Source organism: Cebidichthys violaceus, unplaced genomic scaffold (assembly GCF_023349555.1).
Source record: "Cebidichthys violaceus isolate CVI_PGR_0920_01 unplaced genomic scaffold, fCebVio1.0.p SCAF_28, whole genome shotgun sequence".
Lineage (NCBI taxonomy): Eukaryota > Metazoa > Chordata > Actinopteri > Perciformes > Stichaeidae > Cebidichthys > Cebidichthys violaceus.
The window spans coordinates 4,839,629-4,854,302 of NW_027176461.1; the positions used below are offsets into that span (position 1 = coordinate 4,839,629).

Sequence of the window (14,674 nt, forward strand, 5' to 3'; positions counted from 1 at the left end):
TGGCACTAGGCCCAGTTTAATATGAAACACAATTTTATACAATATATATAGTCGGGGGTCCCTGCTCCATCTCTCTATCAGTTTGGGGGTCCTTGGCCTGAAAAACGTTGAAGACCCCTGCTCTTAAATCAAATCTGAAATTGGACAAATTGTCTCATGAATGTGATTTGAAGTTCGCTGGAGAATGAGATTTTGAAGGGCTTTAATTTTGAAATGCTACATCAGAATGTCCTGGTTCTCTCTTAGTGACACCTTGAAGTGAAATGATTTTGTAACTCTGCACCGTTTCCTCTAAAACAGAGGTCTTCAACAGCCGCCTGTTGAAGACCCTAGGGGTTGCGGACTAGGGGGTCCGCGAAACTTTGGGTTGATTAGACAATTTTATTTATTTATTTATTTTATTTTTTTCCCAAACATGACTGTCCATTATTTTAATAGTTCAGCATTGAATGCAAGATAACAGGTATGTTCATGCATGGCAGTGGCACTAATAAGCCATCACTCATTATCGTTTCCACATTTATTTTAAATAAAAACATCATTTTGAATAGCTTGTATGCATGATTATCATACAAGGTGTGTTTATGAATAGCAGTGTCACGGCCACCCTACTCACTGTACCTTTAAAATAAAAACATGAATATATGAACCTGTGTAATATTTGAATAGCTTAGTATTGAATGCACAATAACAAGGTATGTTTATACATGGCACTAGGCCCAGTTTAATATGAAACACAATTTTATACAATCTCTCTATCAGTTTGGGGGTCCTTGGCCTGAAAAACGTTGAAGACCCCTGCTCTATTGTGATAGGGTTAGATATATTCTGGTAATTCAATATGTTTACATCCAGTCATTTTTCTCTCACAACCCCACCAGTAGCCCGACGGTGACGTCCCATCAATGATGCATCTTGATGGGCGTTACGACAGCAGGCCTTCAGGTGGGTCGGGGCTTTCATAGGGCCTCGATGGTGTTGTGTCATTGGTCTCAAGATCCTGGGTCCCGCTCTCCGTCAGCTCACATTCATCCAGCAGACTGAGTAACTGCTCCTCAGTAAGGTCTGGTGACTCATTCTGCAGGAAGACACAAATACAATGTATGCAGGGTTTAAAAAATATATCTATGATGTTAATAAATAATAACAAAGTCAAGAATATGTGCAAACGCAACCCTTTTACCACCAGTCATGTACAGTAGACCTCTGGCAGCATCGAGGGAACATGGCCTTATTATTACAGATATGACGAAAGAATATTTTAAACTTAACGGCTCCTCCCCAAAATGAGTTCCCATTACGCTCTCGATAATGTGTTGAATTAATGCATGAACTGTGATGACAGTGGCAGTTCATAATAATAATGCTGCGCTCCTTCCCTGTGCCTAGTTGGAAGTCGTCCGGGGGGAAAAACCCCTTCCAGTTGGATATAACTGTTGTTTTTCTACTGATAAGTCAGACTCCTCACAGGCAGCCTTCTGGAAGTGCATGTGAGTTCAAGGAGAGAAGCCAACATTCTTAAAGTCGGTCATGAGGAGAAGGGTTCCGAATTTGAATGCATGTCAATATCTATTCATGGGACTGATGTTTTATCTGGCGACTGTAATTTCTAATTTCATATTCTCATTGACAGTGTACACTTTTAACACATTTATCATAATAAGGTGAGACGTGACTAATTCACCAACGCACAAGTGCTCACAGACAGTTGCCACCGCTTCACGTGACGATGCTGTACTTTGTCTATACAGCTGTAAAAACCCAATAGTTCCAATAATATCAACTCATTGCCTTTTCGTGACATTAGCGGTGTGCCAAAAAGGTGTCCAGGAAAAAGCCAGACCTTAATCTCGGAGTCAAATAGTAGGCTAATCATTGTCATCCTTCTTTTAGCGTGTGCACTTTTGTTTCTCGCTGTCATCGCACACTGAACAGAATGTCCCTGGCTTTACTCTGTCCCCGATTCTGATGCCAGTCAAGGCAGAAATAATTGATTCTTTTGGCAGCAGAACAAGCTGTATTCAACACTGACATATCATCAATTTATAAAGTTAAAATACTGTTAGTAAGTCTAATATCCGCTCTCCTTTTTAGATCAGTTTTGGTGTCCATCAATTCCAGAGGGAAACAGCTGGCTCTTCACCAGCTAGCCGCTAACTTTGTGTGTGTCTGCTGTTTGTTGCAGGGCAGGTAGGAGAGCCCACTGATTGCTTTTCAGAGCCTCTTTTGATGAGAACAGCTGCCTGCTGAGAATCTGTGTTCGATTAGCAAAAAGAGACAAAGCATTCGGAATCGGATAGCTTCACCTCGTTTTGTTCGGATTAAACAAACAACACACCCTGTGCTAATAAGTGAGCTTTAGAGGTGCTGGTTGGTACATTTTGTTACCTTTGGAAAGACTCTGTAGCGGTTTCCCCTTAGACTTCATGCTAGACTTCAGTAAGCTGTACCTTACTAAATAGTGGTGTTGAATTGTACATCTAATTCTCTGCAATAAAGTATACAAGTGTATTTCCCATAATGTCAACTTGTTAATTTAATATAAAAGTATTCGTTAGTGGAGATTTGAGATTCACGGACACAAGTTCAAAAGCAGACCTGCATTTTGGTGTCGGAAAAAAAATACATCCTGGGACCACAGTGTGCTTCCTCTCAGGATATCATGGCCATGCAGTTGTTTTTAACATCTTACACACAACCCGCTGAGTCACTCGAGACAAAGTCACATTCCTGCGTCTCATCCATCCCCACTAGTTGAAGCTAATACTCTTCATCGATCATTTTGTACTCCTCATCGGACCAGACCACCCTCTGAGGCTCTCCAGCACCTCGCTGGGACCCAGTTTGCCCGATAGACATCTCTACCAGACAAATCCTGTCCATGTTCAAAGTCCTCCAGAAAGTAATGACAGACACCCTTTAGATCATGACAGGTTGGGCCATGTTACTCATTCATGACCCCTGCAATTACGCAGAAGCTGAAAATCTTCTTCTTCCAATGGGCAGGAGACCACAGGCACCATGGACACATTCCAGCCTCAATGCGCCGCATGTTTTTCTCCTTTGACATGCATGGAACAGCCCTTTGCCTGTAGACTTGTCCTTCACCTCTAAATGGTGAAAGAACAAATCCTATACCCATGGTGTGTGTGTGTGTGTGTGTGTGTGTGTGTGTGTGTGTGTGTGTGTGTGTGTGTGTGTGTGTGTGTGTGTGTGTGTGTGTGTGTGTGTGTGTGTGTGTGTGGCACACTTAGTGTCTTGGCATTTTGGATTCACTTAGCTTCCCCTCCAGGTTTATTCTGTGTTGAATAGGTGACACCCACCCACAGAAAAAAAAAATATTTGCTTGGAACTGTATCATAAATTTGCAAAAACATTAGTGAGCCATTACTGCAACTTGAAACGTATGGCACAACAAAAAAAAACACTGGTCAATTACAGGCCTGTCAGTGTTTGAGTGCTTAAGGGGCAATAAAAAAAAAAAAAGTGTCCCACTGGCTGGAGTATTAATGGCCAGAAATACCTTTTAACCAGTACCAGCCGGCTAGATGGGAAACTACAAGTTAGACTTTCCAAGAGAGAGGAGAGAGAAAAAGCGATGAGAGTGGTTGTTTTTTTTACGGCTGTGACAAAATGCTGTGACTCGTTCTAAGTGGTTGACCTCAGGTGCCCTTAATAGTAGGGAGGCCAAAGAGTGTCTGTGGGCGACTGATAAGTGTTTTCCTGTCTGTCTACTCTCTAAAGAGCTAGTTTAACAAAAGTATTACAGTCAGCTTCCCAGTCGACACCACATTCATTTCAGTAAACGGCAAAGTAAAGTGCTGCGAATATGAAGAAGAAAGTACACGATATGTTTGACTGAGTTGGTTCCAGCGAGTACTTATCACTGAGGCAGGAACAATAATGTTGAGCCTGGTTGGAAGTTTGTCAACGCAGCGTTATCACGGGACTGATTCCACAAGGAAGCGTACGAATAGAGCAGGGGAAGATACAACTTTTATCGGAAATGGAGAAGCTTCTGTTTTTCAGCTGCCTTGAGTGTCTTTAGTGCAAGCAAACACACTGCGAGAGAAGACGTAAATACATAAAAAATTCGTATTTTTTCACTGGTAACCATTGCCGACTCCACGTCAAGGGCAATGTGTTAGCTGTGTAATTCCAAAGCAAACATCCTCTGGCTTAAACACCTGAAATACAAGCCGGAGGTAGAGAATCTATAGACTCGCTCACAATTCCTACTGGCCTTTGACAGCTTTATAGAAAGACGGATGTTCTACTAACACTGACTTACCGAACACATGCTGAGAAATAAATAACAGCGGAAGAATGAAATGACCAGAAAGAAAACCATACATATTTATGAGGATAACAATGTTCTGTTTTATAATGACCTTTTTGTTAAAGTGCATTGAAACCCAAGTTTCTCCCCCGTACAGTAATCTTTCTCCCTCACCGCTTCCCTGATGCTCAGAGAGATGTTGTGAACATTTTTGATCGATTCGAGTCGGAACAACAACGCATCAACGAGGACTTTGACGTGGCTGCTAATGAACCCGACTCTTATTCATTTTAATTATCTATATTCCACGCATGAGCGATTCCACAAAATGATGATAACAGCCATTGCTGTGTAGCCCCAAGCGCAAGATGTCTGGTGGTTATTGTCAGAATGCCAATATTACAGCTCCAGACATCTCGTACTGCTCCGTGAGCTCTGGCTTTCCCACCTGCTATCCAGACCCAGCGGGCTTATTGTGTCGGCCTCAGTCTGACCTGTAGCCATGTGCAGAGACAGTAAGTGTAAGGGAAAACCTCCGTCACTGCCCTGTGTAGCAACTCCTTGCAGTGCATTCATTTTGACTTTGTGCTCTGCCATTTGTCACTCCAGTCCTCCACCTTTTTGTGGATCTCAATTACACTATAGTGACGACGAGTTCAATGTCTTGTCTGCCCTCCAGACAGGAGTTCAGTTCCTCTCCCAACAAACAATAGCAGGGTGGGTGAACCTCCAACCTTTTGGTGAAAGATCAAGGTTCCTGCTCACTGTCCCGTATCTGTTTCCCACCTGGTGATGAATCTGACAAAGCCAGAACTGTTCGGCCCTCCAGCTATCTGCCCTGCAGTGGACCACCACCCCTGTACAGCTCACAGTTGGCTCCTGTACACAGAGGGTGCTGGACCGGTTTACCACAAGTGTGGGCTGCTCAGCTTTCAAGGTCGTTGACATCAGTCACATAACTCAGCTTTATCGGCCAGAGACCCAGGGGCCAGTTCTCCACTGCTGGAGGAAGGAATTCTGTGCCATGTGCTCCCCATTCAGATGTTGAGGCCGCAAGCTGGCAATACGTTCCGCTGTAGCACACCGATGACACTGAATGCATTGAGGCTAAGACATTAACAGGTTTGTCAGATAATGTGGATAATATAGATAATAATTTGCGCCAGAGACTTTCTGAGTTACCTCATTAATGTCAATCTACATCGGTGATTCCTAGCTGAATCCCAATAGCATCATTTTACGCCATCATTTCTTGCATTTAGCCTACTGTATGAATGCAAATATTGTGCATGTGACAGACACTTTGCTCTGGTTGTCGTGATTGAGCCGTTAAATGAAGCGCGACAAGAAATAAAGTTGCGATTTACGGCTTTAGCTCAGGCAATAGAACGTCATATCTTGCTAGCTTAAGCCCAGCTTAGCATGCTAGGCTAATACGTTCTATTTTCTGAGTAAAAGCTAGTTGGCCTATAGCATGCTATCTTCCACTGTTTGAGTGGAATTCAAACTTAATAGCACAATAGGTCAAACTGACAAATGTCTTAAGTTGCTAACGGCTAACTTGTTGAAAAGGGGGGGACTGTTCGTAAACTACACAGGGCTGTGATGCAGCACACTATGGAAGTTGAAAGCGCGTATAAAATGTGTCTAAAAGTGCATTTATCCTCCTTTTTCAAAAAATAGAAAGAAAAAAAAAACGTTTAACTAACTGCTTATACCTTTTTAAATGTGTGGCATTGATCTAAATTGTTCTTAACTTTATTTTGTAAGGAGAGGTTGAAAACAGTACTGAAGACACCAGCGCATAGATAGTGGTTTACAATGACCAATGCATATATATTTCAAATGCCATAACAAATAACATCTATGGCCATGTGTGGGAACACCTCTTGGATAACCCTTTTTTGTTAAACTGTCTCTATTTCAGAAGATCATAAAGTGTAAGAATGAGAGCAGACAGTGTGACAAGCCAAAAGCTAACAGCCGGTAGCCATGGCTGGAATGAAGAGTGGAGAAGAGGTTGAGAGAAGCTGAGAGAGAAAGAATCCCTTTTCTGGCAAACCTGACAGGCCTCCTGTGGAAAAAAAAAAAAAAAGAGTTGTGAAGCTGCAGTGTTCGCACAACCTAACCCAACAGATTCAGGCCAACTTTGACCTATCACGGTGGGTTTAAGGTCCTAAGTCAGTTCAACAATTGAAAAATAAATGCTTTCTAGATTATGCACTAAATGGAAACCTGGCTAACATGAAAAAGAGTGTATGATTAATGAAGTCGGCCTGATCAGACCAAGGTTACCCTGCTGGAACCATCCAGCCTTACTGTAAATGTTGGGATTGTCCTTCCTTTTGCAGTTGATCCAGGAATGCAGCCAAATGAGGTGGCCGGAAAACTAGCACCGGGTCAGCTGTTGAGTTCACTGATACAGCTTCAACACTTAAACCCGCTGAACTCTCAACTGTAGTTATGTGTCATTAACAGAGAACAATGTCAGTCTTATCAATAATACCTTTCTCTAGAAAAACGGGCGAGGACTATCCTGCACAGGCGGATATTATTAACAGCGATTGAAGAAAAAAAAGAAAGCTGAGAAAAGAGAGATTCTTTGGCAAAGAGATCCATTTCGCTGGAATGGGGGTTTTGTTTGGATTGAGAGAAAGGAGAAGCAGAGATGACGCACACAATTACAGGTCTCAGATCTGAATCCAACACAACACATCTTTTTGTTTAAATAAATCACTGCAAAAAGATAAATCAGGGAGATCTCTAGACAAACATTTGAATTCTTAACATAATACGGTGAAATCAGTCAAACAAAAGTAGAGCAGAGAATCTGTTGTCACTGCTACAATGTATGAGACGAACCGTTTGAACATTCATAAGCCTTCATAAAAGGTGCTGCACTCCGGCAGCAGGCCAGACTAAACATAGAGCAGCAAAATTCCAAAACATGATCCAATCCATCCTGGTGGAGTTTTTCTATATTGTACTTCACTAAAACATTTTTCAAACATATTCCTGAAGCAAACTGTCAACCCTTTTACTTTTAGCTTCTTTGTCTGGAATTCAGGGTTGATTTTCTAACTCTACTGTCATCATAAGTCGACACTACTTCTTTTAAAAGGTCTGACATACAAAGAAACAAATGGCGTTATGTGGGCCACAGTATCACAAGCTTATACCGTTGTATTTCGACTAGATTTCCATTCTGAAATGATGAACTAATACTTTAATAGTATTTGTATTGGTAGCATTTGGAGTAACTTTGACTTAACTGCGCAATTCAGCGCAAAAAGTCATTCTATCCACAAAACTAATGTCTTCTTCGTTATCATGCTCTTATAGCACACCAGAGAAGTATGCACAAAGCCTGCACAGTTGGTTCACACTTCAGGTGCGAGAAGACGTTTGAGTTACGGATGTGACACAAATCAACTTTATGAGTATACTGGAGCTGTGTGAAACTGTTCAAGAATGCCCTCCCAGACAAATTCCGTGCAAATAAATCTTTTCCAACCACAAAGCAGGCCCGGTGGCACAGAGAATATGCACAGTGAGTGTGCAGTTTACGTTGCAGTCGCTCGCTGGGTTAAATAATTTAGTGACTGTAAAATGTAGTGAGACACGGCTATATACAAAGAGTGTCTACCATAAGTTAAGGGTGGTTTTGATCATAATGAGGGAACCGTTTCCTCAAACGGACTTTTGCTTAATTAGCAAAGAATTCCATTTATGTCTCCATAATTAGGCCGGGAATAGGTTCTGGTTGCATGGCATGGTGCCTTGTTTGATGTAAGGGTGTGGCTGCCACTTCATGTTTTTTTTTTTTATTACCTCGCTCGTTTGTGAGCATCTTTTATCTTTAAAGTAGGCGTATATATACATCACGTCAGGGTTCATCAGTGTGAGATCTGATGCGTCTTTAAATTTAAGTTCACACGTTTTTAAATTTGTGCGACGGCAGCGCGGTGGAGAAGCAGAAACGGGTAGTTTGTTGAGCGAGACCGTAGCTACCGCATTCGAATGACAAAGTCAAACCACTTAATTCTCAAATGTTCTCCTTTTCTTTCCCCTAAAACAATAAAGTCATAAATTTCAGAGAAAGCAGAAATCACAGCTATCCACCTTTTTTGTTCTCGAGACATTCTTGTGTTGTACCTTTAGCTACAGGGTTTGGGGAAAGTACGACACTTCTGTGGTTGTAACTCTGCCGTGGCTCCTAAAAGCAGACAGAGCTCAATGGTTTCTAGGGAACACTGTGGAAGGTGGACATCGGATCTAAGCCAAGAATGCTTCAAAGCAATGAAACGACCGTCCTCGCCCTAGCATCAAACCCGTGGACAAAGCAAAGCAGAGAAAGATATTTAACCGAAAACAAACGTAAATCAAGATTTGACACGCAACTGTAAAGTTCAAATGTCAGCAGGGCTCAACACTAACTTTTAAAAGTGGTTGCCAAGCTGGCAGGTATCAGCTTTTGGTTCTCAAAACTGAAAATATAGTAGCCATTTCTATTCCCCTTATATTTTTAACATAACAGAACAAAAGCTTTATTACAGCGACCAAACCAAAGTCTTGCCTCTACTTCATCAGTCTGTCTTGATGCCGCTTAGACAGCTGAATCCCCCTCTAACACACTGCTGAAGAGACTGGGACGCACGTGTTTGCTGCGTGCTGTCCCTATTTTTCATATGTTTAAAAAGTAAGGCCAAGAATCAGCTGCTAATATCTCAAAATAATTACCGATGGCAACCTGGCAACGCTCACTGTCGAGCCCTGGCTAGTGATACAAAGAGAGAAGGAAAATGGAGAAAAAGGAGGGAAAAAAATACGGCCCTGCAGAGACACGAGTATTGCATGTGATTTCATTGTCCCCATGTGAGAATGACAGAATGAGCTGTGCACTTGTAATAATTTGTCACACACGTGTCTGCGGATAGAAGCACTGAGGAGTGTTATAACACACACACACACACACACACACACACACAGAGACAGCGTAGGGATGCAAGTAGTCGTGTGTGTGTGTGTGTGTGTGTGTGTGTGTGCGTGTGCGTGTGCGTGCGTGCGTGCGTGTGTGTGTGTGTGTGTGAGAACATATGTAGCTGCTTTGAACTCACAGTCATCTCCTGGCCTTGGTTCAGGATCTCCAGCTGCTGTTGGATCTCTTGGAGCCGTCTCTCCTGCCCTCTCCTCTCCTTTATATCCTGCAGGACCTTCTCTCCTGGCTGCAGGTCCCCATAATACATCCAGCCAACCTCTGAGCCACGGCCCTGACACACAACAGACACGATTGGTTCTCACAGGGAGCAAACATCTCGTCTCACGTGTTTGGGTTCTCTCCTAGAGCCTGACTCGCTAGGAAACATTTAAATAGGGATCAAAATCCTACAACAGTTCATCACAATCAATTTGAGTGAGGGTTTTCCATTTCTCCAAGCCTCTTGAGTTACAGTATGCCTATCTCTGTTAAAATGTCATCATTGTGGTTTGTTCTAAAGTGTATAGATGAACACCAATCTTTCCGCCCTGCTTTTCACAGCACAGAGCACATTATCAGACCCGAGAAAGCCCAATACCTCGCAGCTACAGTCCATATGGGGCCCAACATAAATCACACATTTATAGCAAACATGTGCACGAGGTTGACACAATGGACTCCAAGCTGCATCCAAGGCAAACTTTGAAAATGGGTCAGGAGGAAATGGGAGACTCATGCCTGGAGGACCATCCACAGCAGCTGATAAGCGAGGGGCTCGTCTTTCTGACCACAGGATGGATGTTTCTCATTTGGGCTCGGTCACGGAGATGGAGAGCGATCCGAAAGTAAAGCCATCAAATTCAAAATGACACGTTTAAATGTTGCTTTCGATACAACGGAGGGATCTGCAGACGTAGTGCGATGAACAGTGGGTGCTGAAAAGCGACCATAATTGTGGCAAATCTCAAAGGGTAGGTCTAACTGTTCACATATCCTTCCCCACCCTACCCACAATTCATTTATTTATAAGTATAAGGCAAAATGAACAATTCTATAGAGACTGACCGGCGCGTGACCCGTGGTACGGTCATATTTCGACCTCTAAATATACACAGTTACTCTATAACGGCACGAGCTAGGTCGAAAAAATTGTTGGGTCTGGGAGGATGTTGCCAACCGCAGGGCCGTTTTGGAGTGTCAGTCCAGCGCCATGTGGTTGAAATCTCCATCTCCCTCGGTTAGTCTGGATGCCAGGCAGGCGTACGTATGATCTAATAGCGTTGAAATTGATGGACGTTTCATAAAATGTTGACATCTCAATAGGGACTTGAATGGTAGGTTACCGGAGACAAAAGGACTCTAACTATAAGTTACTAAATTTGCCTTGACACATTTATGATGGGATGTAATCTTAGTTAAACCCTGTAGGAGGGGAGTTCAGTTAAGTGGAGCCACTACGTTGAGAAGAAGAACGATTGCTTCTGCCCTTGTTAATAAGCAAAACAAACATGTCTACTCGACTAACACCAATAGTTGAGTCGGCATTTACACCGATTTTTAGGCCTAACTTTAATATTTAAATCTTGGCAAAAACAAGCAGATCCCCCCCCCCCCCCCAAGTGTGTGTGGCCTCACCTACCAGTGCCCTATGCCTCCCTATAAGGAAATAATGACAGCTTCTATCTGAAGACTCTTTTAAGTGGTCGTTACTAGAGCCCTTCAGTTAAGACTCCCTCATCCAGACTACAAAAGCCAGGACCACGGCGGGATCAGACTCCTGTCATGCACCAGAGTGAGAAACGCGGCGTTCCAACCAGGAAAAATAAAAATTAAAGTCTAGCTTTTCCACCATCCTCACACCACTAAATGCATGTTTCAAAAAAAGCCCAAATCTTTGGGAGAAACTGTTTATTTAATTTGGAAACGACAGCTGCCCTACTTTACAAGAACTAGAGTGCAAACTTTCAAATTGCCTACAGGGCTAAACAATGATAAATGATGAATCAGTGAGCAATTTTTGAATGACTTTGGCATGTACAGTATGTCACATATTATCCCCACTAAACCAATTCTCTGTGGCTAAATTAACACCCTAGGACTTCTGGTGGGTGTAAGGGGAAAGTCCACAGTCCCTTTGAATAAACAAAGATAGATGGTCCACAAAGTACGTCATCTTTCCTGGCTTTTACCTTCTGCTTCTTACTGTATCTCTGCCTTGTATTAGCTGAGTTACAACATAGGAAAATCGAGCGCCCCTTCAGAGTATTCAGATTCTACTAGCTTGTTTATTCCAGTGGATAAAAACAAGACAAGGGCCCAGTCCCAATGCTCTCACTCACAGACTTTGAGGGCTGTCCCGCTGTCAATTTGTATAGTGCTTGAGGGCAAACTTTCCGTAGGTTCGGATTTCTGTAGACTTTGTCGAAGGGAATTACCCACAATTCATAGCGTTTGGGATGAGTTACCAGGGGAAGTCTGGAGGCATTAACAAGAAAGGGTTTAATTTTTTGTTTGGCAAGGTTGTACGACGCTTCGTATAAAACAACTTTAGAGCAGATTTCCTGCACACAGCGTTGCTTGTTTTTGAGTTTGAATGAAGTGCGTTTTACGATCCCTTACAGTCCATTAGTGTCTAGACGGGGGGTTAGCCAATTGCGGGTTGTTTTCATTCAAAATCCCACAATACAGCCTGGCGGAGATCTGCACTCTACTGAGTGCACCTTTCTAGCTACAGCTGAGACTGATGGGAATGTTATTAGCCTCGCAGGTATTTGGTCATAAACCGAAGTATATTTTGACCTGATGATGTTGCCAGATGAAAAGTTGCAGGATCCCCAAAGTGACTATGATTCATCCTATGGGGGACATGAATGCCTGTACCAAATTGCATGGCAATCCGTCCAATAATGGATATTTTAGAACAAATGTCAACCTTGTGGCGGCGCTGGAGATTAAGTCAGTGAATCACCAAAATCAGGAGGCTTTACTGTCTAGAAAAAAACTTTGACCTGCTGGTGATGCTACATGAAAGGTCAGGTGATCACCAAATCTCCAAGAAGCCGGATTTATTCTAAGGGCAAACGTGACAACGTCTCAAATTGTCATGGCAATCCATCTAATAGTTGCTGAGATATCTTAAAGTACCTTAAAGAGGTGGACAGCCTACAGCCACACTGCTAGCATGGCTGAAAGAAATCACAACAAAAGTAAACTGTGTCATATCGGCGTCATCAAAGGTCCATCTGCATGTGTTAGTTGAAATGCTTGACCTTAAATGCCAAGATAAACATATTTGATATTGTTGGCAACCTTATAATACTGCACGCGAATGTGAACTTGCTTTGACAACTGCAAGCTGTATGTGTTAACCGGACACAGTGTGTAATTGATTAAGCGGTCATAATAGCTTCCAAGGCATTGGCAGGATGAACAATAGATTAGTCTATATGATCTTGTGCCAGTCAAGTTGAAGTGATGATTCAGTTCTTGGAGTTTCTTGACCTAAATATGCTTCAGTGATTGTTTTAATACATAACGGTATTTGCGCTTCCTTTTCCTGGATTTCGTGAGCGCATTAACCTAAATATGCGGTTAGACTGAATGACTGAACGGAGAGACGAGGGCTCAGCTTATCCGAACATCAGCTAAATGCTGCTAATTGGCCCTCCTCCTATAGTGGCCACTTGACAAGCTGTTGAAGATCTCCAATAATCACTTCACCCATCTGGGTCACAAGAGCGCTGGGAGGCCACAAAGATCTAGACTTTGTTTTCTTTCAGTGCGAAAAACATGTCAAACATAATTATCTTCTTAAAAGTATGTCAGCGTATTGATGAAATACCAAATGCCTTGAACTTTGATGCTGCACCAGCGTCCCGGCTTGATGTGAAGTGCAGCATTCTAAATATTACGCTGACTGCCAAGTGTGTTAATTAAAACAAGAAAAGGTTGTTCGTGCGTGATGTGGCGACGCCTGAGAAGCCGTCCTCGTTTCACCTTGTGGTACAGATTACGCTTTCCCATAATATGGAAGAAAAAAAAAAAAAAATGCCTTGCCAATTGCTGTGAGCAAGACCATCATGAGTAGATTATTTGTATCCGATAGCTTTAATAAAGCATGCATTTCACATGGTTATTGATATCCTGCGTTCAATTGCACGATTGCAATTGTAGGCAGTACGTTCCATTCAGCGGTTGTCATGGTGCGAAACAGCTGCAGCGGTTGATGGATGAGCCGCCGTTTTCCAAAGTGATGGAATCAGAAAAAAAAAATGCGGGGATTATCTTATGTTTACAATTCCAAACAAATATTGGCTAACGCTCGGCAATACTGAGCTGTATCTTGATTGGTCCCATTAAAGGAGCATATAATTACATCCCGTCAATCATATTAGTTTTGTTAGCTAGTGGAAGGAGCCATTGACATCAGTAGCCTGGAGCGCCTTCCCTGCGCCAATGTGGATCGCATCTGTGGTGCAATTTGCCAAATATAACAGCTGGATCCTCTCATGCAGGCGCATTCTCAGATACATCAGGAAAACAAGACAAATAATTATAGGTTAACTTTATGTACACATGTCCTGATGTTATGTATGTTGTGTATATATATATATATATATATATATATATATATATATATATATATATATATATATATACACATGGCATGAGTGTGCTAGCCCACTGTTTGCATCAGGTTCCTTCTTAGATGTTTAGGTGAAGAACAACTGCGAGAGCTTAATGGTCTTCACACACACTCGAGACGAGCTAATTAGGGACGGCGTGGTCTGAGGCAGCTAATCCAAGGGAGTGTCAACAATAAAATCACGAATGCTACTGCATACAAACAAACTAATTTGTACAACGTGTGGTCTTTTCAACCACGTTCTTCGTACAGTCCTGGAACTAGCTAATGGGGTTTTCCTTGAAAAACAGTTATGTGATGGGGACTCAAACCAGCATTTCAGCAGTTTGTATTAGCATGCAGTAGCCACCAAATAGCTCATTGGCCTTAACTCTGGGGCCTTTATTATACTAAAAATATCTACTTTGTGATACACTGAGTTATTTAGTAGTCTAATACAATCCAATACGACAGCCCTGCAATAATTACCATCTCTTTAAGGAGTATAACTGAGGTACTGATTCAAATCTACGGTTCTGTAGATAGTGGTAATGTAGTGTTGTTGTACTGCATTGCTTTGAAAATCCACTGCATTTAGGATGCTGTGGATAACTTGAACTCCCTATAATACACCGGAGATTCTTTACCTTTCTAGAAACAGATTGATATTGACTGGAAAATAGACGCGGGCGATCCTTCTTGTTAACGACCCTTGTCCACACATTGCAAAAAGGGACAGCGCTGTTATGACGAAGCAGGAGGCGGCCTCACCGACTCGCGCCAAGATGTGTCT

The 14,674-nt window shown here is 42.4% G+C and overlaps 1 protein-coding gene across 3 annotated transcripts in view; it reads right to left on the reverse strand.

The window, feature by feature from the left end:
* fsip1 (fibrous sheath interacting protein 1) overlaps positions 1 to 14,674 on the reverse strand; it is a 25,172-nt gene continuing 10,498 nt past the window's right edge. For all 3 annotated transcript variants that reach the window (XM_068721785.1, XM_068721786.1, XM_068721784.1), the window contains 2 exons: positions 9,397 to 9,549; positions 1 to 1,078 (listed from right to left, as the gene is read on the reverse strand). In XM_068721785.1, the coding sequence (XP_068577886.1) occupies positions 926 to 1,078; positions 9,397 to 9,549 (306 nt within the window). In that variant the 3' untranslated portion in view covers positions 1 to 925. The remainder of the gene's footprint in view (positions 1,079 to 9,396; positions 9,550 to 14,674) is intronic.